Below are 26,072 nucleotides of genomic sequence, written 5' to 3'. Positions count from 1 at the left end.
TATTAATATGACTTTTAAGTCAATTAATTGACTTTTCAATGATAGTACCAAGAGATAATGTATTTCTGGGATAAACCTCAGTTGGTCATGATACATAATCTTTTATATTGCTGGATTCTTTTTGCTAATATTTTGCTATGATTTGTGTATTCATGAAGGATATGGGTATATAATTTTATTTTCTTATAATGTATTTGTGAGGCTTTGGTATTGGGATTATTTAGATCTTATAAAAAATTTCCTTCCTTATAATGAAAAAGATTTTGTAATATTGTATAATTTATTTAAGATTTTTTCTTTAAAATTTGATAGAATTCACCAGTAAAACCACCAGACTTGTTAAAAATTTTTTTTATTATTAATTCAACTTCTTTAATAGATAGAAGGTATAATAGAGAGCTCCAAGGACACAAAACCAGTGTTTTAAAAGAAAAACACTGATTTTAAAAACATGTTTGTTTGTTTTTTTTAATCAAACCTGACAATCGGCTTTTTATTTGGAGAACTGAGACTATTTGTATTTAATTATTGATATAGTTAGATGTAAGTCTACAACTTTGCTATTTATTTGCTGTTTTCCTGTCTTTATTCATTCCCTGTCTTTTTTTTTTTTTTTGCTTTATATTGTTTAATGTGCTGTAAAATGTAAGCACTTACAAAAGGGTAATTTCATTCACTCCTATGTCACGCTTTGTGCTATTAGATCATTCATTGTCCTATAATGTCATATATTTACTTTGATAAAACTTATAAATTCCACAATTTAGTGTTATTACTTTTGCTTTAGATTGATATTTATGTTAGAAATAAGTAAGAGTAGAAAATAGCATTTTATGTTTATGTACACACTGCCCATTTCCATTTCTCTTCATTTCTTTGTATAGATCTAAATTTTCATGTGGTAGCATTTCCCTTGAGCCTGAAGAAATTTTTTTCCTTTTTTTTTTTAGCATTTCTTCTTATGGAGGTCTGCTGGCCACAAGTTCTCTCAGGTATCTTTATTTTATCCTCAATTGTGAAGGATATTTTTAAAGATTCAAAATACTCAATTGAAAGTGTATATTTTTTATCTTACTACTTTGAAGATGTTGTTTGTTATCTGGCCTCCATTAGTTCTGAAAAGGCATTAAATGTCATTCATTTCTTTGTTCCATGGTGTGAAATGTGTCCTTTTGTTCCCCTTGCCTCTATATTTGGATTTTTGGTAGTAAGTATCATGTGCTAAGGTATGTTTTCTTTGCATTTATCATGTTTGGGGTTCTCTGAGCATTTTAAATCTGTTGATCCAAGATGTTTTTCATAAAATTTAGGAAATTTTTAGCCATTATTTCTACAAGTATTTTTTTCCTGCTCCATTCTCTCCTTTTTTTCTGGGATGACTTACGTATATAACACACTATTTCATATTATCTCACATGTCACAGACACTCTGTTCTTATTTTTCAGTCCTTTGTTTTATCTGAAATCCAGTTCATGTTATTTTGCAGTCTGTTTTTAAAGTCACTGATTCTTTTTCTGAAATTTCTAGTCAGTGCAATTTTTGTTTTAGCTATAGTTTTCAGTTCTAGAATTTCCAGTCAGTTTATTTTGTTTATCTTCTTGCCAAGATTCCCCATTTTTTAAAATTCCGCGAGTCTTTCTTTTCCTTTGTGTTGTTGAACATATTTCTCATAGTTGTGTTGAGTGCTTTTATTTCCAACATTTGGGTCTTTTCAGCATCTTTTGTCTGCCTTTTTTCCCCCCTGCTTCTTTATATGTCTAGTAATTTTTTTTTTTTTAATGCAGAATATTACTGCTGATAGTTGTAGGGAGTCTGGGTTTTTAACCTTCTTTACAGATGTTGAGTTTTCTTCTGGGAAATTGAATTACTGTTAGTTTTTTTTATTCTGCCAGCCTTGTTTTTATTCTAACTTAGTGTAGATCTATTTTGGTTTTGTGTTTAGTCCTAGGATGCAGCCCTTCCTCTGGGGTATGCTCCTTATTCCTAATTATTAGTTTCTGGGATCTCAATTGAATGCCCAAGGTACTGGATTAGGAATCCAGTGTAGTCTTACTACTTTGTCTGTGTAGAACTCCTGTTATCTTACAGCACTGTGTGACCTTGGGTATCTGCTTATATTTCCACCAAATAACAGCTTCTTTCTGCTGTGCTTAGTAATCTCACTCTGTCTATGGGGGTAGGGGATGTTCTTTTGCATAGATTTCTTCTATCCAGTAGTCTGTTCCACAATTTCAACTGCTTTGTAAACCTTTAACTCAAATCTTTAAATCTTCTGCTCATTGACATCACTGTGCTATGCCTGGATTCTGTCTCTCTGACTCTCTTAGTCTCAGGTCCGCTTGAGAAGCCAGATCACACACGGTGCTTATACTGAATGTTACCTTCCCGTAAAGCATCAGGTTTTCACTGCCTGTTGTCCCATCCAGTGCCTGTAAACAGTTACTTCATATATCTTTTTCAGTTGTTGTTTACTGAAGAAGAGCAAGTCTAGTGAGTCTGTCAGGGTCAGAAGCCTACTGAATCTGTATAATCTTAAGTTTTCTATAACATAGAGATTTAAAAATTGCACATAGAAATTATTTATTTGGGAGTTGCAGGTTGTTTATCAGAGCGACTGTGGTACTGTCTCCAGAAACAATTTTTCTATAAGCTCTTGTATTATCATCTTATTTTCCAGTTCATCAGCTATTTCTTGTCACCTGTTAAAAGGCATGGTTTCCAAGGTCTTTTTATACACTTGACACTGAATTTATGAGGTAGAGTTGAAAGATGTATGTTTTCTGCTGTACTTCAGCACAGTTGTCTACCATGTTACAGTATGGGGAGTGGGCTACTGCAATTATAAATAAGGTGTAGCTCATTTGAAGAGTGTTACTTTCTCATTTTTATATGTTGATTATTTTCAAACCTGCCTTGACATGCTATTTCAATTACAGTCATTCCCTTTCTCCTTGCGTATAGTATATTCACACTTTTTTTCTAGTATTCCTCTGTACCTCTTTTCATTTTCCTTTACTTGTACAGAATGGCTTCTCTTAAGTTCAAATTTATCTCTCATAAACAAATACCATCCACTGACCATTTTACTATGTCATCTAGTGTGGTTTTGTTACTGCATTTTTTAATGGAAATATATATTACTTTACTATTACTTTCTCTCCTATATTTTATAGTTTGCATATATGTATATAAATATATGGTACATAATGTGTATGTAGATTATATCAAATTTCTTTCATGAAAAGAATAGGGGCATTACAAAAATATTTATTATAAAAAGTAGATATGGGCCTGATAAACACCATTGCTTTAAACATATCAAAATGTAGTTATTTTACAGTTTGAATCTAATCAATGCAATATCTGAGATCTTTGGGTCTGATTCTGCTGGCTGGTTCATGGTACCCTATTTTCCTTTTGTTTTTCATTATTTTTTTTAACCAATCATATTTCTTGGACTTTTACCTATAGGAATTCTTTGGCTCCTGGCTTGAAAAATACATTTTTTTTCCAGGAATTTTTTGTGTTTGCCTGGAGACATTTGTACCAACTGGAAACTATTTTTAAAGACATGCTCAGCTCATGCCACATCCCCACGTGAGCTGCAGTCTGGGTTGTGGTTATCACTTCTCAGGGGAGATTGGTTTCTCTTCCACCCAGCATCATGTTGGGGGTTAGGAAAGTTTCCATACCATCCCCTTCTTCAGGAAAAATTTATTTTTCATTTATCTTTCCATTGTGGGTTTAGTTTTGAGGGGGTTCCGGCTCTTGGGACAGGATCTCCTCTGACAGCCCCAACTTCCGGGCAGATCCTGGAGTTTGTTTCCTCCCCTTCTGCTTCATCATCCCCCTTACAAGGTCAAAGCTTAAGGTTTGCAGGGTTCTGTGGATGCCTCCAGGGTGAGAGTGTTTCAATGCTCCACTTACTGCCCTGGTTTCCTGTTTTCACTTCCTTTTTGACTTCTAAGCATTCCTTATTTTCTTGCCTGATCAGTAATGCATTTCAAAAGATGTTTTAAAAATATTTCGTCCAGTATTTTTAGTTATTTTTTGGTGGTATGGTCAGAGTATTTTTATATGCTACTTTGAGGGGAATATAATTCGTTATGGGGTTTTTGGTATGGTTGATTCAAAAAAAATTTATTTTTGCTAGTGTATTTAAAATCTTTTATGTCATTTTTCTTTTCTCTTTTTGTAAATTTCCTGTTTGTGTTTTCTTTTTTTTTTTCCCCTGCTTTTCTATTTGATTCTGGTGATTTTCCAAAAAAGTGTGTACAGCTTTGGAAAGGGCTTTTTCTGCACTCTTTGACAGACTTCTACTTCCTAAGTAAGATACGCATGTTTGACTCAGGAAGTTAAGTTTGATACTGGCACTACAGTTCAATTTTAGATCCTTAATTCTTTAGTTTTTATTGTATGTTCTATCTGAGGCTTTTCACTACTGCCTGATTGCTAAATCCATCAACCTATTATTTTAATACTTCATCTTATTAGCCACTTTCTCCACTACAAAACTATTTTCATTTTTAACTGGGGAAACCCTTCTTTTCTCACCTTCCTGCTGTCAACAGAAAAAAAAATTGCACATAACTCTCAATTTTTAGGTTGTGCAATTTTTTTCAGTCAACACTGCTCTCCTTTTGACAATTTCTTGTTAGACACTTTGCTGTTTCTTCCACCTGAAAATTATAAATAGGAGTATCTCTGAAAACTTTGTCTGCAGATCTGTTCTCACTCTTCACGTTTTGCTGGTTGACCTCTGTCCTATAGTTTAAACTACCATCTGTCCTTTCAGTGATGTCTGCCAAATCCATGACTTCAACATTAGCACCTCCTCAAGTTTCAGAATAGCAGTACCTCCAGAATGCATGTCAGCTGACAGATAACTTTTAGTTCTTCCATTACAACTTCTTTGGAAACTCCTTTTTAAAAATTACTGATTTATTTTGCTGCCTTGCAGCACACGGAATCTTTAATTCTGGCACACAGGCTTAGTTACCCCCCAGCATGTAGGATCTTAGTTCCCCAGCCAGGGATTGAACCTGAATCCCCTGCATTGAAAGGTGGATTCTTAACCACTGGACCACCAGGGAAGTCTGTGCAAACTCCTTATGTAGTGATTACTGATTCTTGTCCAAAAGACTTGTCAAAAGATGAGGAAATTGAGCTGAGTTGGTAGTTTTTGCCAGGAGATGAGGCTGCTGCCCCGGGTTATATGACAGCCTAGTAGGTGCCTCTTCCTCTGCAGTATTGTCTAGAATACATGATGGTAACGACAATACAGAGAGTAAAGTAGGTGGGAATGCATGCCTTTGTTTCTTTCTTTCTTTTTTTTTTTTGACATTAGTTACTCTATACCTCAATCACTTTCATAATGATGCCCTTTTGGTGCTGCTGCTGCTAAGTCACTTCAGTTGTGTCCAACTCCTAGCGACCCCATAGACAGCAGCCTACCAGGCTCCCCCGTCCCTGGGATTTTCCAGGCAAGAACACTGGGGTAGGTTGCCATTTCCTTCTCCAGTGCATGAAAGTGAAAAGTGAAAGTGAAGTTGCTCAGTTGTGTCCGACTCCTAGCGACCCCATGGACTGCAGCCCACCAGGCCCCTCCGTCCATGGGATTTTCCAGACAAGAGTACTGTAGTGGGTTGCCATTGCCTTCTCAGCCTTTTGGTACTAAATTCTCTCTTTCCACCTTCAGATTCCAGCAGCTCATAGTAATTTTCCTTTTCACTGTTAATTTTTTATCATGCTATTAAAAATAATACAGGGTGACTAACTTAATAAGTTTTTATTTCACTTATAATATTTAAGATAATACTAACATGATCATTGCTGGTTTGTAATTGAGTGGAACAGGTGGGTTGATAGATGTACCTGGAATATCACTTAGAATGACCAGTCTTTGGTATGACATCATGATGGAAGACCAGAAGTCTATCCCCAAATGGACAAGGTACTTGAGAAGACTGTTTATAGGTTTAGGAAAGTTGACCCAAGAGTAAGCTTTATGTTTCCATTTTGCTTCTAAAGGACAAAAAGTTAGTGTAGATTTTAATAATACCTTTTCTTTTTCTTTGAGGCAACCAACTAATAAGACAGTAGACACTATGAAATGCAGTGATAAATGAAGGAACTAACAGAAAAATTAATCAATATTGGAAGACATCTGGAAACAAGGGGTCAGATGGCCTTGAAGAGATGAATTGAGTTTGAGATTACAGAAAGACATCAAAGTGGAAATAATTTATGCGTGATCAGCATAAATAAAATTGCTTAAGGAAATGGATCAGTTGTTCAAAGGAGAGATGATAATAGATAAGCATACATTTAGATCTTGGTGAATCCAAGAAGATACTGAGAATAAGTTAGGCAAATAATGTCAGAAAGGTAGAAAGAAAGTCATTATAACAGTATCCTAAGAGCTAGATGAAAAAAGTAGTTTCTAGAATATGCAAATAGTAAGCCAATTTGCCATACATAAAATTGCAGTATACCCAGATTGTCTTTATAATTTTCTTCATCTATAGAATTACTGATAGAATTTATTAAAGTTACTCTACATTTGATTTTTAGGTACTCCAAGATATAAATCAGAAAAATACTGAACATTTCAACAATTATCTATATACAAGAAAAAATGTTTGGCATCTGCAACAAACCAAATAAATTTGCTAAGAGCTCATCAAAGTTCAGAGTAAGAGATAGTAAAGAAAATCCCAGTGGACAAAGAACGGTAAATACAAATTAAATATAGAGCATTATCAGTTCAGTTCAGTTCAGTTGAGTCCCTCAGTCATGTCCGACTCTTTGCGGCCCCTGTGAATCGCAGCACGCCAGGCCTCCCTGTCCATCACCATCTCCCGGAGTTCACTCAGACTCACATCCATCGAGTCCGTGATGCCATCCAGCCATCTCATCCTCGGTCGTCCCCTTCTCCTCCTGCCCCCAATCCCTCCCAGCATCAGAGTCTTTTCCAATGAGTCAACTCTTTGCATGAGGTGACCAAAGTACCGGAGTTTCAGCTTTAGTATCATTCCTTACAAAGAACACCCAGGATTATAAGATAAGCAAAATATTATTATTAGGCTATTTAGTTTGTTTTCTTCAGTATTCTTGAAAAGATATTTTAAGCTTCTCTTGTAATTCATTTTTGCATTCTCTTACCCTAACTCATGAGAACTTCAGTTCTTCTACCATTATCTCACCACCAATGAAGTGGAAGTGCTTCAGGAATATAATATCCAAGATAAGGGAGAGAAATTGTACCTACTGTTTATATAGAGCTTTGTAGTTTGCAAAGCATTTTAAAATATTTATCTCACTTGAGACCCACAGTGGGCATGAAAAGTAAGTGGGAATCATTATCATCTTTATAAAAGGATTCCTAAATGATGAAACTTATTTTAGATGAGGAAACCCAGAGATATTAAGTCATTTATCATGCATCACTAGAGTTGTAGAGGGAGATCCTGGGCTGTCCATTATTAAGTTTGTGGTCATGAGCAATGCATATATCAGCTTTGAAACTCAATTTTTTTTCAACTCTTAAGATGAAAGATTTAAAAATATTAAATTATAAAATATATTTAATATTCTGCTCAGTAATCTTCTCCATTTGCTTTTGCAAGCTAACCAGTTGCCTTCCTAGATATATCCTCCAGTTTTCCACTTCCATTTTCTAATTCAAGCCATAGATTCACCTGGCGTGCTGTCTCTTCCATCTATACAAATCTTACTTATTTTAAGTAGCTTTAACTTGTTGTAGCCAGGTCAGCTCCCTTACAAAACCGTTCTGATTGCTCCTAAAAAGTGTGACCATGTTTAATCTTGAAAAGATATAACATTTTCTATCTCTTAAACACCATTTGTCAAACTCTACATTTTATTAGCCACCAGCATACCAGGAAGAATAGTCATCACCAGTTACTCTCTGAGCTCAGTGGCCTCTTGTAAAACATATTTTAAAAATCATTTTATAAATAATTTACAGATACAAAAATGAAGGGATGTTGTGAAAAACAACTGGATTGGAAATTAATAAGAATTTAAATGTAACAAACTCAAATTTTATTCCATACTTTTCTGACGTAAAGATATAGACACCCAAAATGGGCAGTATCCTTTGAATGAACGTAACTCCTCATGGATGAGCTTGGAACGTAGCCATCTTACAAATAGTGATCAAGATTTCAAATATATTTCTAAGAATTCCAGCTTTTTATTACCTATGGTTCTTCTTGTACTTGTATTGTCAAAATACAGTGCTTTTAAAACTTTTATGGTTCATAGTTTTGTGGAAGAGAGTGTGGTAATTTTCCTCAGTCAATAGCAACAAAATATTCTCATTTTAGATGCTGATTAGAATGATCAGTTCAATGAGATTTTTCATTTCTGTGCTGTTTATCTCCTTACAGTCAGTGCCTTCATCATTTGTCCACTTATTAACCATATCAAGTAAATTCACTAGCACAAACTTGATAAAAGGTGAAAAAAAATACTGTTACATGTCCTTGCAGCAAACATGTCTTTTCAAAAAATATTACATGATTTCATCCTCCCTGAAAGACTGAGTAACAAATTTCCTTTTTGTCTATAGAAGTATATTTTTCACTCATTGAGTCACAAGTTTGCTAAAATATATTTGAGAATCCCAGGGACGGTGGAGCCTGGTAGGCTGCCGTCTATGGGGTCGCACAGAGTCGGACACGACTGAAGCCACTTAGCAGCAGCAGCAGTAGCAGGATATATTATGCGAGTACTCATGATCTGAGCTTTATCTTATATGATTAATTTCATCATCATCATTACAGCCTGGAGTATTACCATCTATCTTTTTGTATTTGTGTTCTTTTTCATGTAACAACTGCAAAATATTTTCTGTCAGTTTTCTTCTCTTTGCCATTATCCAAAAGGTGAAAATTTCTGAATTCTCAACTGTGTTCAGTGAAGAGGTAAAAAGAAAAAGACAACAAAAGTCCTGTCTCCTGATGTCTTTTATACCTTCTGGAAAGATCGGACAATACTTTGGACAATACAATAACAAGGATGATGAAATGGCGATTATTTCATTATTTTATCATCCCTCTAGATGATCACATCATTTTTTAATTTTCTCCTTTATTTTCTGTGAAAATTTTAAATTCAGTATGGTTATTTGCCAGTTATCAGAAAGTTATTTCATTGTATAATTAATTGATTATTCTGGAGGCAGATCAGAATAATATTAAACAGACTCTGCCAACAGTTCTGGATGCCAGGTTTGTGCAGGGCAGTTGAGTGATGATTTAGTATAATTGATATTTAGGGTTATGAAATTAAAGAAGATTGAGACTCTTGAGTCTAGGTATTTAAAATCCTCCCTCCCACCCCTATCCCCATCCCCTTTTTTCATCCTTTGAGTTGCTTCTGATCTCAGGTGCCCCTCTCCCAGCTTGGATGGACTCATTTCAATAATGCTTTTATAAGCAAACTAGTCCCTCTTATCCTTTGGTCCCCTCCCAACCCCAACGTGAGATAAATTTGAGTCTCTTTTACCTGCCATTGCCCACTATGGATCTGGCAGATATTTCTCAGAGAGTATCATTAAATCAGACTGAGTTGTGCATTATGAGAGTAGAGAGATATAGACAGTTTAAGTTGGGAAGAATCAAGAGAAGTCAAGTCCTAGCACCGGAGATGTGTGTGTGTGTTAAGTGGCTTCAGTTGTGTCCAGCTCTTTGCAACCTTTTGGACCAAAGCCCACCAGGCTTCTCTGTCCATGGGATTCTCCAGGCACGTATACTGGAGTGGGGTGCCATGCCCTCCTCCAGGGGATGTTCCTGACCTAGGGACCAAACCTGCGTCTCTTATGCCTCCTGTATTGGCAGGCAGGTTCTTTTTCACTTGCACCACCTGGGAAGCCCAGCAAGTGCATGGAAAGTAATGGAGAGTTAGTTAATAGTAGAGCTAAAAACAAAAGTGGAAGTCTCCTGATAGTTGTCTCAGTGAGTGTCCAGCACAGTGAATTGAGAATAGCAAAGTTATGTAAAATGAAAGAGAAGAGAAAAAGCATTAAGTGGCATGAAGTCCTGAAAAGGAAACATTCTAAGTCCTCTACCCACCCTAGCTTTATTGAAGTGTAGTTAACAAGTAAAATTGTAAGATTTTTAAAATGTACATTATTACCATTTGATATATGTATACATTACTAAAGAATTCTTCCCATCTAGTTAATTAACATGTCCATCACCTCACATATTTATCTTATTTTTTTCTTACAAGAACATTTAAGTTCTACTCTCCTGGCATTTTTCAGTTATACAATACAGCATTGTCGTCTGTAGTCACCATATTATACATTAGATCTTTAGAACTTATAGCTGAGAGTTTGTATCCTTTTACCAACCTCTCCCTATTTCTCCCACCATCCAACACCTGACAACCACTTTTCTTTCTATGAGTTTGACAATTTTTATTTTAGGTTCCATGTAAGTACTTGTCTTTCAATGTCCGATTTATTACATTTAATGTAATACCTTTGAGGTTCATTCATGTTTTTGCAAATGGCAGGATCTGTCTTTCTTATGGCTAAATAATATTCCGTTGTGTGTTTAAAAATACCACATTTTCTTTATCCATTCATCCATCAGTGAACGCTTAGGTTGTTTCTAAGTCTTAGCTATTGTAAATAATGTTAGAGTGGGATGTCTTTTCCAGGTAAGGATTTCATTTCCCTTAGGTCTGTACCCAGAGTGATATTGCTGGATCCTATGGTAGTTCTATTTTTAATTTTTTGAAGCATCTCCATGCTGTTTTCCATAATAGCTGCACCAATTTACATTCCCACCAACAGTGCACAAACTTTCTCTTTTTGTCCACATCTTCATCTACACTTGTTACTCCTTGTCTTTTTGATGACAGCCATTCTAACAGGTGTAAGGTGACAAACTCATTGTGGTTTTAATTTTCTTTCCCTGATTAATGATGTTGAGCATCTTTTTTTGTACCTGTTGGCTGTTTGTATATCTTCTCTGGAAAAATTTAAATTTTCTTATTTTTTTCAACTCCTTACAATAGTTGGATATACTTCTCAGGATCATGAAAGAGCAAAATGTTTCAAGGTATAGGAAAAATAACATTCCTGAAGAGAAACACAAAAACTTAAATTGGGTCCATTAACCCTGAGTGTTAGGACTTCCCTGGTGGTGCAGTGGATAAGAATCTGCCTGCCAATAGGTTCAGTCCCTGGTGCAGGAAGATTTCACATGCTGTGGAGCAACTATGCCGTGTGCCACAATGAACAATAGCCCCCACTCGCTGCAAGTAGAGAAAGCCCTTGCACAGCAGTGAAGATTTAGTGCAACCAAAACAATAACAACAACAACACAAAAAACCTGAGGGTTAAAGTTAGTTGTGCATTTATGCATCTGATCTCTTTTCTAGATTCTGTGTGCTTAAAAAACAAAGTCATCATGAGGTCATAATGATCTTTGCATCTCATGAAGTGGCTTCAATATAGATTTACTCTATGAGAATTAACAGGATAGTTTTCAAAAAAGATGACATCATAACTTTCATACAGATATAAAATAAGCAAGTGTTAAAGATTTTTTTTTTAAGTCAAATGAGGGAAATAAGCAGATGCTACAAACTTTCAAAGGAGAATCCACAGAACAGACACGTGTAGATGAGAAATATTGAGATTAGCATGCAAATAGAGGCAGCACTAGCTTTTTCCACATGGGAAAGGAAAGTTAATTGAACCTGACAGGGCAGAATTTGCCGCTGTGTGGGCAAGAATAACTTTGCAGTTATCGGCAATTTAAAGAGCTGTAAGATAACTCCCATAGAATCGGAATCAGATAATCCATAATTGTGAGTGCTGGGTCTAGACAATGCAGTTTTCCAGTGAAGCACTACTTTTTCCTTACACATATGTTGTGTTCAGGCTTCCCAGATAGCTCAGTGGGTAAAGAAAGAATCCGCCTGCAATGCAGGAGACGCAGGCAGATGGGGGTTCCATCCCCAGGTTGGGAAGATCCCCTGGAGGAGGGCATGGCAATCCGCTCCAGTATTCTTGCCTGGAAAATCCCATGGACAGGGAGCTTGGTGGGCTACAGTCCGTGGGGTCGCTAGGAGTTGAACATGACTGAAGTGATTGAGCACACCTGTATTCAATTAATTATAAAAATAAAACATAAAGAGAACTTCACACTCAGTGTGATAATAGCACTTTGCCGCTTGCATCTGTCATATTTTTCAATGTTTATTTGTTCTCTGAAATACATACATTTTTATAGTGAAAAGATCAAGTATTATCTAAAGAAGGGCACCTCCTTTTACCACTTCTACCGGGATATTTTTCAAGAATTTTTTGTTAGGGAATTCCCTGGTGTCTTTGTTGTTAGGATTCTGGACTTTTACTGCTGTGACCTACCCAGTTTCAGTCCCAAGTTGGGGAACTGAAATCCTGCAAGCTGTGTGGCACAGCAAAAAAAAAAAAGAGTTTTTTGTTAGAGACACATAGAAAAATTCTTTAGTGGCTTTATTTCTTTTGTCCTACTGAGAAGATACACGAGATTCTTCGTGTAAACTTTATCAGCCAAATTTAAAGGATGACCAAAGGAGATGAAGACTATCATTCAAATGTTAAAGGAATTGTTTCCAGGGCAAGCCATAGTTTGGCTTATAGAATTTGCAAACGTAAATTTGTTAATGGGCCGAATCTAGTCCTAATGGTTTTTACTTATTAAGAGTATTGGGGGATGTTCCTAGTCGTCCAGTGACTTAAGTCTCCGTGTTCCCAGTGCAAGGGGTCTGGGTTCGATCCTTGGTCTGGGAACTAAATCTCACATGCTGCAACTAAGAGTTCACATGGTGCCCCGCCTAAGACCCAGTGCAGCCAAATATAAATAAATATATTTTTTAAAAAGTCCCTGGATGTGGGTAAGCAGTCCTGGCTTAGCTGTGTCCATGGATCTATCTGCCCTTCTCATACTTCATATTTTACCTCCATCCTTGGCTCCTCAATTGTCTCTTTTTGTTATAGTGACTGTGTACTCACAGAATCACAGCCTTTAAATGCTCAAATAGGGAATCAAAATTTCTTAAGGGATCAGTGAAGATCTGTAAGAATACCTTAGCAGCTTGGCCATCAATCTTTAGTCATATAAAAAGGTGGGATGACATGAAGGGCAGCAGCAACGAGTAAGGAGGAAAACAAGAAGTAGCCAAGTCGCTCAGTCATGTCCAACTCTTTGCAAACCCATGGACTACTCCAGGCCAGAATACTGGAGTGGATAGCCTATCCCTTCTCCAGCAGATCTTCCCAACCCAGGAATCAAACTGGGATCTCCTACATTGCAGGCGGATTCTCTACCAGCTGAGCTACCAGGGAACCCCTACATGATTTTAAGCTTTAATTTTCAGAATGAGACCTACACAGAGAGGGGATAACATCACAGTTTATGAAGGTTGTCTGAACATAGTGGCGATTTTCTTTGTTCAGTTTGCACTTACCTACATACCGACATGGTAAACGATATAAGAACTGCTGATTCTTGACAAAGCGCAATATTATATAGCCAGTCACAGGAAGACCAATTGGGCTGGAGGGAGAAGTGGACAGAGGTCATTTACATCTCATCTGTACTTCATTATTTTCCTCAGCAGTAGCTGGTGCTGGAACAGAAGGAGATCAAACTTATCGATCAGTAAAAGCCTTTCTTTGGTGATTTCAGCAGGATAGTTTTTAACTCCTTCTGATTCTTGAGTAGCTGTAGTGATGGAAGATGGTTTGGCACAATCTTCTTTTGCATCTTTCACATGAATTAATCCTGAGAAAGACATTTTGGATAGATCACACCAAGCAACATGCTCTAGGGCAATAGGTGCTTTAAAAATATATTTTAATACGACTTGTATAAACATTGTCAATGTAGAAAGCTTACAAGTAGTTCTTATTAATTCAGGAATATAGCAACAATTCAATGTTAATATGAAAAATATTGATTCAGTAATAGGGAGTTGTTTTAACACTGTCTTCATAGAAACTCAAACGCTACCAACATTATTATTGGCACAAAGGTAATTAAGCCCTGGTAACTTCAAAGCTATAGTCAGTTTGGCTAAATAAAACAACAACAATACCTCAGTTGGCTAAAAGTAGGATTGCATCTTAATCCAGCCCTCTTTTTTGCTTCCAGCTTGCAAATAACCAGCATAAATCTGGAACTGTTATCTAACCTTATTCTGTGCAGTTCATCAGTCATGCCACTAAAATTGGTTCTTGACCTCTGTACATCATTCTTTCCTTTGAAATTTCTCATGCTGTCTCTTCCTTTTATGCTTTAACTGAGAAGGTGTGTGTGACAAAATAGAGCTAGTCACTTTTTAATTTTGCAGTCCTTATTTGAATACCTAAGGTATTTTCATCTTTAAGTATTTTTTATTATGTGTTTAAATTATCTCATAAATTGTTTTGATATTTATATCTACTTCTCTAGAAAACAAATTATTATTTCACCTATCAAGTAATCATAATGAAATTCTTAAATTTCTTGTGTTTTGAACCAAAAGTTTAATAAAAAATTCAATGTACACATAAAGAGAAAGATACCACTTCAGAATGATTTGTGAAATATGGCAGCCATAAAAATAAAGCTAATTTTTAGCCAGTGCCTTAAAAAAAATCATGTGATGAGCAAAAAAAAAAAAAAAACACCCCCCAAAATTTATAAAAGTTGACATAAAAGCAGTGGTGGAATTGTCTTTCTTCAGGGCAAACCAGTGTTTATTTATAGCAGGTGTCATACCTCTGACACTGGTGAATGTGAAATGGTCTGGGGTTTTAAGTTTTCAGCAGGACTGCTGTAATAGATAAATGAACCAACATTTTCACATTGCTGTAATCAGATTACTATAATCTGATTCTTTCATCGGAGTAAATATCTAATTTTAAACACCTCAAGATAAGATAAATATTGAATGTCTGTCTTTCACTTTACTACCTGCATTAACCTTCTAAAAACACTTTATACCTAAAGTTCGGTGTGACCAAAAATGGTAGATAAATTGACCTTGGTTCCAACTAGAACAAATTTAAACCAGCAGTTTGGATAGTTGCAACTCTGCCACTTCAAAAATACAGTGACTTTTGTGTGTGTGTTTGTGTGTGTGTGTGTGTGTCTGCATGTTGTCCTGACCTGGACACTTCTTAGCTGTGATGCGATCACGCAGGCTGTGCTGTCAGAGTGCCCACTGCATGTGAGATTGGGTCCTATTTTATAACAGACTGTTTTGACTTCCCCAGAAACTGGAAAGCATTAAGCTATCTATGTTTGAGTCTATCTTTCTCCTTGTTTTTTCAGCTTTTCCATTAGCCAGAAGAGATTACCTGTGTGGCATGTTGTTTGCCACCTAAAAGAGAGATAACATTTCTATTCCAAATACAGGTTTAACTTATGACCTAGAATTCATTATAATGCTCCCTCTCAAGTTATGGTACAAAGTGGCCAATTCTCAACAAGCAATTATTGTTCCATGGAATTGCTGTATGACTTCCAAGTACTTTTAAACATAATGGAATGAAATACAAAAATGCCTGGCTTATATTTATAACTGATGGAAGGGCCTTTACATGAAAAAGGGTGCCTTTGCCCCAATTTTTCCGGTGGTTTTCCTCTCCCGTTTCATGTCCTCAGCTCTTTAAAATCTGCTGTATGTTCAGTCCCTACTTCTCTTGACCCTGCACCATCATTCATCACATGTCTGTCCCACACATTTTCCATCTTATCTTCTTGTTTTTATAAGATGATGAAAGGTTTGCGAATAGAGCTATTACTATATTTTAGCCGGTTGTCAAGATACTGCGGTACATTTTTAGCTGGTGTTATGATACAGATGACAGACCATGGCATTAATCAGAGAGAGTGTCCAAAAACTAATAAACATAAGCAATCCAAAAAGCAGTTAGGCGAAGACATCAAACAAGATTTTACACACACACACACACATGTGTATATTACCATTTAGCTAACTATTCACATATATTTCATTAGTATGAAGTGATATTCATCGTAGATATTCTTAAGTGTTTGTTTTTTTTCTATTTTTCCTATGTATTTATGAAAGTGATTTCTTGGGTATTGTAAGCAATTGAATCCACTGACAGACAAGGTATCTAGATAATTTTATCTAGATATAATGGCCAAAACAGTCCGTTATAAAATAGGACCCAATCTCACATGCAGTGGGCACTCTGACAGCACAGCCTGCATGATCCCATCACAGCTAAGGTATCTAGGTATCTAGAATCAGGTGTTAAAAAGAGGTTCAGTTCAGTTCAGTCGCTCAGTCGTGTCCAACTCTTTTCGACCCCATGAACCGCAGCACGCCAGGCCTCCCTGTCCATCAGCAACTCCTGGAGTTCACCCAAACTCATGTCCATCGAGTCGGTGATGCCATCCAGCCATCTCATCCTCTGTTGTCCCCCTCTCCTCCTGCCCCCAATTCCTCCCAGCATCAGAGTCTTTTCCAATGAGTCAACTGATGCTGAAGTTGAAGCCTCAATACTTTGGCCACCTGATTCAAAGAGCCAACTCATTGGAAAAGACCCTGATGCTGGGAAAGATTGACATCAAAAGGAGAAGAGGGCACCAGAGAATGAGATGATTAGACAGCATCACCAATTCAGTGGACATGAGTTTGAGCAAACTCTGGGAGATAGTGAAGGACAGTGAAGCCTAGTGTGCTGCAGTCCATGGGGTCACAAAGAGTCAGACACAAGTTAGCGACTGAACAACAATACCATCTGTTATACATTTTATTTATCTTTAAGTTTAAAAAAAAACAGTAGGCAGGAGTAATTTTATCAGTGGCAGTCTTTTAGGTGAAGTGTAGTTTACATTTTAGAGGTTTTAAAAATTCCATGGCTAACATAACATCTTTTTATTATGTTTATATTAATTTTGCATGTGGCCATTAGAAATATTTGCAGGAATATCTCTACAGGAAACAAGTTTATATGGTTTTGAGAATTATTATAGATGGAGGCAACAGAAATGGAGAATTAAAAAATTATTATGAGAAGTCAATAAATATTAATTGGTGATAATAGTGAAATTTAGAGAAAGGAGCAGTTGATTCAATGCCTGTGAATTATCACCTGTTTTGATGATATGGGTGCATACACATTTAACCCATAACGATGAACTAAGAGTTGAGTAATGGCCTCAGAAACAGAGAAACTACTTTGGAACCTAGACTCCATAGATTTTTGCAGTCTTTTCCTACCAAAATAAGCAGGAGACTTCCCTGGTGGCTCAGATGATAAAGAATCTGCCTGCAATGCAGAAAACCCAGGTTTGATCCCTGGATTGGGAAGATCCTCTGGAGAAGGAAATGGCCACCCATTCCAGTATTCTTCCCAGGAGAATTCCATGGACAGCAGGGAGCCTGGTAGGCTACAGTCCATGGGGTTGCAAAGAGTTGGATATAACTGAGCGACTGACACACACAGTGATGATAAAAAGATGTAGGTTTTGTGCTGTTAGAAGTTTCAGGGAATCATTTTTAGTTCATAGTAAAGAAACAAGATCCATACATAACCTTTTTCCTCTCTCCCCTCCTCCTTTCTGCCTTCTTCCTTTCCAGGCATCAGTGGACTGTTGAAACAGTGTTTGGGGAATATTTGGTATTCAGTTTTGAGCCACATTTCTTGTGGTTGGGATTACGAGGTGATCTCTTGGTTAAAGTTGTCAGTGGTAAACTCAGGTTTGTATATAGTGGTGGTTCTCAAGTAGCTGCTCACTATCAACAGGGAAGTTTTTTAAAAAGTATTGATCCCCGGGGTGTGCCTTCAAAGATTCTGATTTATTGGTCTGCAATAGGACCCAGGCATAGGTATTTTTTAAAAAGCTTCCAAGGTGGTCCTAGAATTGTTCATGTGCAAGTTAACTGTTAGATGACTGATGATAATAATGGTCAAATTGTAAAATGGAAATGCAGCTTTATAATTGCTCTTCTTCCTTTTTCAATTGTACAAATAATTATAAATTTTCTGGTGGTTATTTTAAAAAGAAACTATAAAGAACTTACGGAATTCTTATATGAAAGTTCCCCTTCACCTTACATCTACTCTCTCCAGATGTAACCACTTCCAGTGGTTTTCTATGCATCTAAAAATGCATACATTTACTTGTATATAGTGTTTTTGAAACATAAAGGAGATCATACCTTCTTTTATGTATTATTATGTGTTTTGCTTTTTTCACTTAATTTATCTTGGAGATCTTTCTATGTCAATACATAAAGATCTACCTTATTTTAAAAAATATTCTTTTACTTCATTCCTTTTAATATCTATAGAGTGTTTCTCAGTATATGGGCTTTAATTTCTTTCTCATTTTCACATATCTAGCTCACTGTAACAGAGCAAAGATTCTGTAACCAGACTACCTGGTTTTGACTATAAATATTTATTCTTGTTGTTGATATTATTATCATTTTAATTTTTCAATTTTTTACCAGTATGGATAACACTGTGATATTTTAGTACCTAGATCATTGTGCTTATCAGTGAATATTCCTGAAGGGCAAATTCCTAGAGTTAGAGTTGCTGGCTTAGAGAGGATACGTGTTAATATTTTGAATTATGCTATCACATTTTCCTCCAGGAGCAATTTATATTTGCTTCAGCCAATAGAATCTCATTGCAGTTTGTATTTCAAGGCCTGAATACATTGTTTATATCACAGTGCGATCGCATGGGCGCGTTTTCTTTATTTTGGATGGAATTTCTTTAAGTTACTTTAATAGCTCTGATTATAGGTTATTAACCTGAAGTTCCAACTTATGGTCTTAAACATATGATTAAGAAGAACAGAAAAATTATTTACTGATTTTTTTAGACAAAAACTTTGGACACTAGAAGAAGAGTAGAAAGTACAAGAGGAGTAGGAAAGAAACTGGGCCTTGGCAGTCAAAAGTCTGGCCTGGATTAGTTGCTGCTTTTCATTTTATAGATGCAAAGAGAAGCTCGCTTCCCCACAGCACAGTGACAGAACAATAACCCAGTCTCAAGAAAAATCGATGTCAAATCTGTGTGTTTGTGACTGTTTTAAATTCAGGACCCTGTATTTTTTAGATTACATGTGATAACAGTTACATCAATATTGTTGGGTATAATGTTTTTATATAATGAAAATACAAGTGAAATGTATTATTTTTCAGTTAAAATTTCCTTCTCTGTATACTCTCTGAGACTTGGTTTTCTCAACAATGCACTGTTTTACTTTTTTAATGAAGAGCAGTACGCTGTGAGTCTTTAAAGTAGTTTTTATTCATTTATTTCTGGCTGTGCTGGGTCTTCACTGCTGCACTGGCTTCTCTGGTTGCGGTGCTCAGGCTTCTCATCGCGATGGCTGCTTTTGTTGTGGAGCGTGGGCTCTAGAGCACGCAGACTTCGCTTGGGGCATGTGGGCTCCGTAGTTGCAGCTCCCAGGCTCCAGAGCACAGACTCAATAGTTGTGGCGCGTGGGTCCAGCTGGTCTGTGTCACGTGGGATCCTCCCAGACCAGGGATCACACCCATGTCTTCTGTATCGGCAGGCCAATTCTTTACCACTGAATCATCAGGGCAGCCCTGATACAATGTTGATATTGTAGTACCTATTTCATAAGGTTCAGGGGAGAATTCGATTTTATTTTACATATTCAAAACCTTTTGCACAGTGTCTGGAATGTAGTAAGCTCTTAATAAATCGAACTTCAGTATTCCTGTAATTATCATTTTAACTCTTTTAACAGTGTGTTCAGCCTTGCTGTGACAGATGCAATCTGCCCACCCCTGTACCTTCTGAGGGTAAGAGAGGCAGATTCCTAGGCCAACCTTCCAGAAGACCCCATTTTGTCTGAAAGTTTCCCAACAACCTAAATTCACAACTGGGTATAGCTTATTCACTCCATAGGACCCCCCCAAAATACCAAGAGGAGAGTTAGAAAACATTGATAAACCACATTTCCTGACTTTTCTTTACCCCTCTGGACTTCCACTTTGAAATTTTATTGATCTTTTCTTTCATCTCTCTCTTCCAGGGATTTTTATGTACTCCTTTCCTGTATTTATCCCTCCTTCCTGCCCTGTTGCCTGCACTTTTCCCACTTTGTTCTCTTTCACTGAGACTGCCTTGCTTAGGTTCTCTCAACATTTCCTTCCTCTTTAGAAGCCTACAGATCACTGTGTCCTTATCTTCTGTTTCTCTTAATGTTCATTTATTTGGCTGCACCTGGTCTTGGTTGTAGCACGTGGGATCTTCAGTTGCTGCATGTGAACTCTTAGTTGCAGCATGTGGGATCTAGTTCCCTGACTAGGTATTGAACCTGGACCCGCTGCCCTGGGACCGTGGAACCTTAGCCACTGGATTGCTAGGGAGGTGCCTGTATCATTATCCTTAATGCCTCCCTCTTAGCTCTCAGAATATAAGTTTCTATATATCTTCTTATTAAGACTTTCAGATATTTAGAAGCACCTACATTGTTTTGTTTTGTTCTTTTTCCGTTACATTTTTAGAAAAAACTGGATTTCTGTTTATGTAGTGTCACTCCTCATTTTTTAAAATCACTTTTGGGACTTGTTTTAATGCTCACATCATAACATAAAATTCATTCAAATTAAACTGATTTGGAGAGGTTGAGAGAGTGAACAAAAGAGACTGGTACCATGCAGAGCTTTGTATAGAGAATGTGGTGTGATATTATTTGTGAGCTGTTCCATTTTGGTGTCAGTCCCTAGAGAAGGAAGCGGTTTCCTAATGGGGTGTGATCTGCACTCTTAGGAAGAGTGATTGGCATTGAATGATTAAATAGAAGAGGAGAATACATACCACTCCTCCCCTTTAAAGCTAAGCACATATATACTGAATGCAAGTCTTTTCATCATGGAAGGCAGTCTGGCGTAATCATAGAACAAATCTGAAAAGCTAAGGGAGTGAATTAACTATGCAGATCAAAATGCAAGGAAACCAAAATGATGCAGTGTCCTTAAAAGTAACTTTCAGAACCCAAATAAATGTAGTGGTAAATGCACATGTGGAATATAATGGAAGACCCCATTTGAGGAAAAATGAAATCCCGACATGAGGCCCTTGGTAAATGAGCGGGCAAGTGGCTCCCTGAATTGGATAACAGTGTGCATTCCACAGTGACTGATGAAATTGATGTGTCCGTGGGAGAGCAGCTCTATTACTCACCCTTTAACCTATTTTCTCTCTCTTCAGAAATGAGCTCCTAAGTCGGTGTTATCCTCAAGGAAGTGAGTTTAATTCAAAAGGAGGTATTTTATAGATGGGCAAATTTAAGCATTCACTTTGCACTAGGAGACAAGTATGTGGAAAAGCATTATTATAAGTAATGGGCTTATACTTCTCGAAGATGCCATTTTAGACTATATTTGGGGACCCTGAATTTGAAGCATTAGTGAGTAATTTTTATTGTTTAATTTTGCATTATCTCCGAGAAATTACCACCAAAACAATATTGAATCTGCTTTGTAATATTTCATTAATTTTTTATATTAAAGTATAATAATAAATAATCCTAAAAAGTGATTTTTTTCCCTTTAACTTTTGAAGATATGATACTGTTGTTTCCTGACATAAGTATTTGTTAATTACTGAAAAAAATAAAAGCCCATCTTGTGATTCCGTTATTCTAAAATTTACAAGGTAATATTGATAAATGGAGAAGCAGGGTGTTCATTATCCTAGTTTTTTCTACATTAAAAACAAACAGACTCACTCTATAACTTATTTTAGAAGATAAAATATATATTCCTAAATATGATTAGAATGATCAGTTCAGTGAGATTTTTCATTTCTGTGCTACTTATCTCCTTTCAGTAAGTGCCTCAGCATTTTTCCACTTATGAACCTTGTCAAGTAAATTCCCTAGCACTAACTTGATAAAAGGTGAAAAAATACTGTTGCATGTTCTTTTAGCAAACATGTATCATCAAAAAATATTGCTTGATAACATCCTCCCTGAAGAATTAACTAAGTACTAAATTTCCTTTTTGTCCACTGACATGTATTATTCGCTCATCCATTCTTGAGTCTGATAAAATATATTTCTAGGATACAGTATGTGAAGACTCATAATCTGAGATTTAGCTTATGTGATTAATTTCATCATCATCATTAGAGTCTGGAGTATTACTGTCTTTTTGTATTTGTATTTTTTTTCCATCTAACAGTTGAAAAATGTCAGTTTTTTTCTCTTTGCTATTATTCAGAAAACAAAAATTTTTGAATTCTTAACTGTGTTCAATAAAGAGTTAGAAAAAAAAGACAACAAAAGTCCTGTCTCCTGATGTCTTTTATACCTTCTGGAAAGATAAGACAGTAGTTTGGGCAGTGCAATAACAAGGATGATGAAATAGCCATTATTTATTTCATTATTTTATCATCCCTCTATATGATCACATCATTTTTCAATTTTCTTTTTTTTTTCTATGAAAGCCTTAAATTCCATATGGTTATTTGCCAATTATCAGAAAATTGTTTAATTGTGTAATCAATATATTATTCAGAAGGAAATGGCACCCCACTCCAGTGTTCTTGCCTGGAGAATCCCAGGGACGGGGGAGCCTGGCGGGCTGCCGTCTGTGGGGTTGCACAGAGTCGGACACGACTGAAGTGACTTAGTAGTAGTAGTAGTAGTAGTAGAATAGAATAATGTTAAACAGATGTTCTCTGCCAACAGCTTTGGATGTGCTAGGATTGCATGGGGCAATTGAGTGATAATTATTGTATAATTTCATTATTAATAATTGATAATTATGATATAATCTCAATTCCAGAGATTCTTGGAATTGAGATTATATAATTGATATGGTAATGAAATTAGAGAAGATTGAGACTATTGATACTTCTGGTCTCAGGAGTCTCCCCAGCTTCGACTGGGTCATTTCAATAACACTTTTATGAGCAAACTAGTCTTCCCTCATCCTTTTTTCGCTTCCCGCCATCCACCTTCCCAATTCCAACTCTAGATGAATTTGGGTCCTTTCTACCTCCATTGCCCACTACAGGACTGGCAGATATTTCTTGAAGAAAGTCTTAAAATCAGACTGAGTTGCGCATTATGAAAGTAGAGAGACACCAGATCATAAACTTGGAAGAGAATCAAGAGGTGTCAAGTCCTAGCACTGTCTTGCAAGTGAGATGGAGAGTTAGTGAACAGTAGAACTAAAAACGAGTAGAAGTTTCCTGACCTTTTGTCTCAAATGAGTTTCTATCCCAGTGAATTAAGTAGCAAAGTTATATAAACTAAGAGCAGAGAAAAAGTGTTAAGGTGGCATGAAGTCCTCTAAGGGAAACATTCTAAGCCCCATCTCCACCTCAGTTTATTGAAATGTAGTCAACAAGTAAAACTATAAGATTTTTAAAGTGTACATTGTGATTATTTGATATATATGTGTGTTTTGAAAGAATTCCTCCCATCTAGTTAATTAACAGGTGTCCCAGGTGGCTCAGTGCTAAAGAATCTGCCTGCCAATGCATGAGATGTGTGTTCAGTCCTTGGGTTGAGAAGATCCGCTGGGGAAGGAAATGGCATACCAGCTCCAGTATTCTTGCCTGGGAAATGGCATAGAGAGAGGAGCCTGATGAGCTATATATACATAGTCCATGGGGTCCTAAAGAGTCAGACATGACTTAGCGACTGAACAGTTACAATAACAACAATCCTACATATACTTCCCAGTAGGTTAATAGTAGCTTGTTTTGGAAATACTTGGTAATATAAGTTACTGACTTTCTAGTCTCACACACACTAGCTGGCTAGTTAGTTATAACTAACTTTTTTGTCATGATCTTAAGCTGATTCCCAGAGTTACCACCTGTTTTGCTTTGATTTTGTAAAATGACCTATTGTGTGTATTTCATGATGAGAATTAATGGAATCATAAATGTATTTGGAAAATAAATTTAGAATAGAAAAACCCTTAAAACATTTCATTTGTAGACAAACAAATTTTGTATTATGTAACTAAGTAGGTTAAAAACCTTCACAAATATAAAAAATATATTTTCTCTTGATGTTTTATTTTTAATATAAAATTTTAAAAGAAAATCTGATTGAAATATATCTTCCAAATAACTTTTAGAATCTTAGTCAAAATTTCAAACATAGTACAAGCTGTGCCCCCAGTGTGCATTCATTTATTAATTAAAGATGGATTTATATTTATCTCAATTTAGAATTTACCCTGAAGGAAAACTTAATTTCTTACAGAAAGATTTTCCTGTTCCTGAACTAGCATCAACCTTTATTAATCTGACATAGGTATCTATCTAGAAGCTTTCTTTTATAGCATTCTTCTGAATCAGACACTTTCTATTTTGCTCTAATATTACTTGGTTATTTCCCAGATATTCACCATAGATGTCTGACTTTTTATTTATCATATTTCGCTGCACTCATTTGTGCAAAAGGAAAAAAAATTCCTCCAGTTCAACTAATTTCCATAGCCAAAATAATTAACACCTAAAGAAATGTTAAACTCATAAAATTTAATTTGCTCTATAATTTTTCCATTTGTTGATTGAATTGGTGTTGCATTTTAAGTCAACTGCTGGGTTTTAAAACTTTTTTCCAAGCTAGCTGGTTGTTTTTTGTTGAACGCGGCTGCCCTCTAATGGACTAAACTTCCTTTAGCATAACCTGACTCAAATCTCAAGGAGTCATTTATCTGTGGAAGTGATTAGTCTTTCATGCTTTCAGATTCTGGTTTTTCATTGATTTTTGTGTTTAGTACAACACGGTTTTGTGTGTGTGTGTGTGTGTGTGTGTGTGTGTGTGAAGAAGGCATACTGAAATCAGCTGATCTCTTTGACACTATATTTTAGCATATTTTGATTTCTGAGATATTTTATGATACACCTGGTCCTACTTAAGATGTTTTTCATTGTTCTTGCTGCAGATGCTACAACTGTGGTGGCCTTGATCATCACGCTAAGGAATGCAGTCTACCTCCTCAGCCAAAGAAGTGCCATTGCTGTCAGAGCATCACGCACATGGTGGCGAACTGCCCCCACAAAACTGCGGTGCAGCCGCCAGCCAGTTCTCAGGGAAGACAGGAAGCGGAGCCCCAGCCGTGCACGTCGGCGTTCCCTCGGGAGGTGGGGGGGGGGCACGGCTGTCCATCATTTCAGGAGGCGAGGTCCGAGCTCTCAGAGTGGCCAGGCAGGGCCCCTCAAGAAGCTTCCTCCACCAAGTCATCTGCAGCACCGGAAGAACAAAGCAAAAAGGGGCCTTCCGTTCAAAAAAGGAAAAAGACATAACCCTTCCTTAACGTATCATTTTCTCTCCCCGGTTGGGAAGTCTACCTCATGCAAATTCAGGGGAACAGTATTTCACATACAGCAGCTGACCTGGGATTTTTAACTACTGTTGAGGAACTGTGAATGTTTTTAAACAGACAAATCACTCTAAGCAAATTACCTTGGAGCAGGGTGTCATGTGTTATGTGACTCAGAATGAGATGCTGTTATCTGTATGTACACGTGTGAGAGGGAGCGAGCCTGAGTCTGTGTGTGTGTGTAGGAGGATTTTCTTTAGAATGTAGACATATATATAAAGAGGGCTTGTCTTTATATATGTGTGTATGGAGATACAAGCACACACCCTCCCTCACAGAATTGGACATCCCGCAAGAATTAAAAACCCTCAGTGAAGCATTTTTACATGGTTTTGAAAATAACCCTTGGAGTTTTTCTTGAAATACCATTCCCTTTATATTACATTAGAGAAAAAAAAAAGACTGTTACCTTTTATGTGAACCAAAGGATATACTTCAGATCTCAGAGCTGCCAGTCATATGGTACTAAAGGTTTTTAAAACATCAGTCGTCCCGAATTTGGGATTGCCTCTTTTTCTTGGTATCTGTACAGTGTATCCCCCCACCCAACCCCTTTTCAAGGCAGTACCTTAACTCCATATGCCTCCAACTGCCGTTTAAGCTTTTTTGAATCTGGGATACAAACCAGATTCAAAAAGACAATGAATGTGTATTCTCTGTGCCGATATTTCAGTGT

The 26,072-nt window shown here is 36.6% G+C and overlaps 1 protein-coding gene across 2 annotated transcripts in view; it reads left to right on the top strand.

The window, feature by feature from the left end:
* LIN28B (lin-28 homolog B) overlaps positions 1–25,319 on the top strand; it is a 121,591-nt gene extending 96,272 nt beyond the window's left edge. For both annotated transcript variants that reach the window (XM_068985409.1, XM_068985410.1), the window contains exon 4: positions 24,959–25,319. In XM_068985409.1, coding sequence (XP_068841510.1) covers positions 24,959–25,319 — 361 coding nt within the window. The remainder of the gene's footprint in view (positions 1–24,958) is intronic.
* The last annotated feature ends 753 nt before the right edge of the window (positions 25,320–26,072 follow it).

This window comes from Capricornis sumatraensis, chromosome 13 (genome assembly GCF_032405125.1).
Source record: "Capricornis sumatraensis isolate serow.1 chromosome 13, serow.2, whole genome shotgun sequence".
In the NCBI taxonomy this organism is placed as follows: Eukaryota; Metazoa; Chordata; class Mammalia; order Artiodactyla; family Bovidae; genus Capricornis; species Capricornis sumatraensis.
Note: the sequence above shows the minus strand (reverse complement) of the source record. Positions and strands in the feature narration are given on the sequence as shown.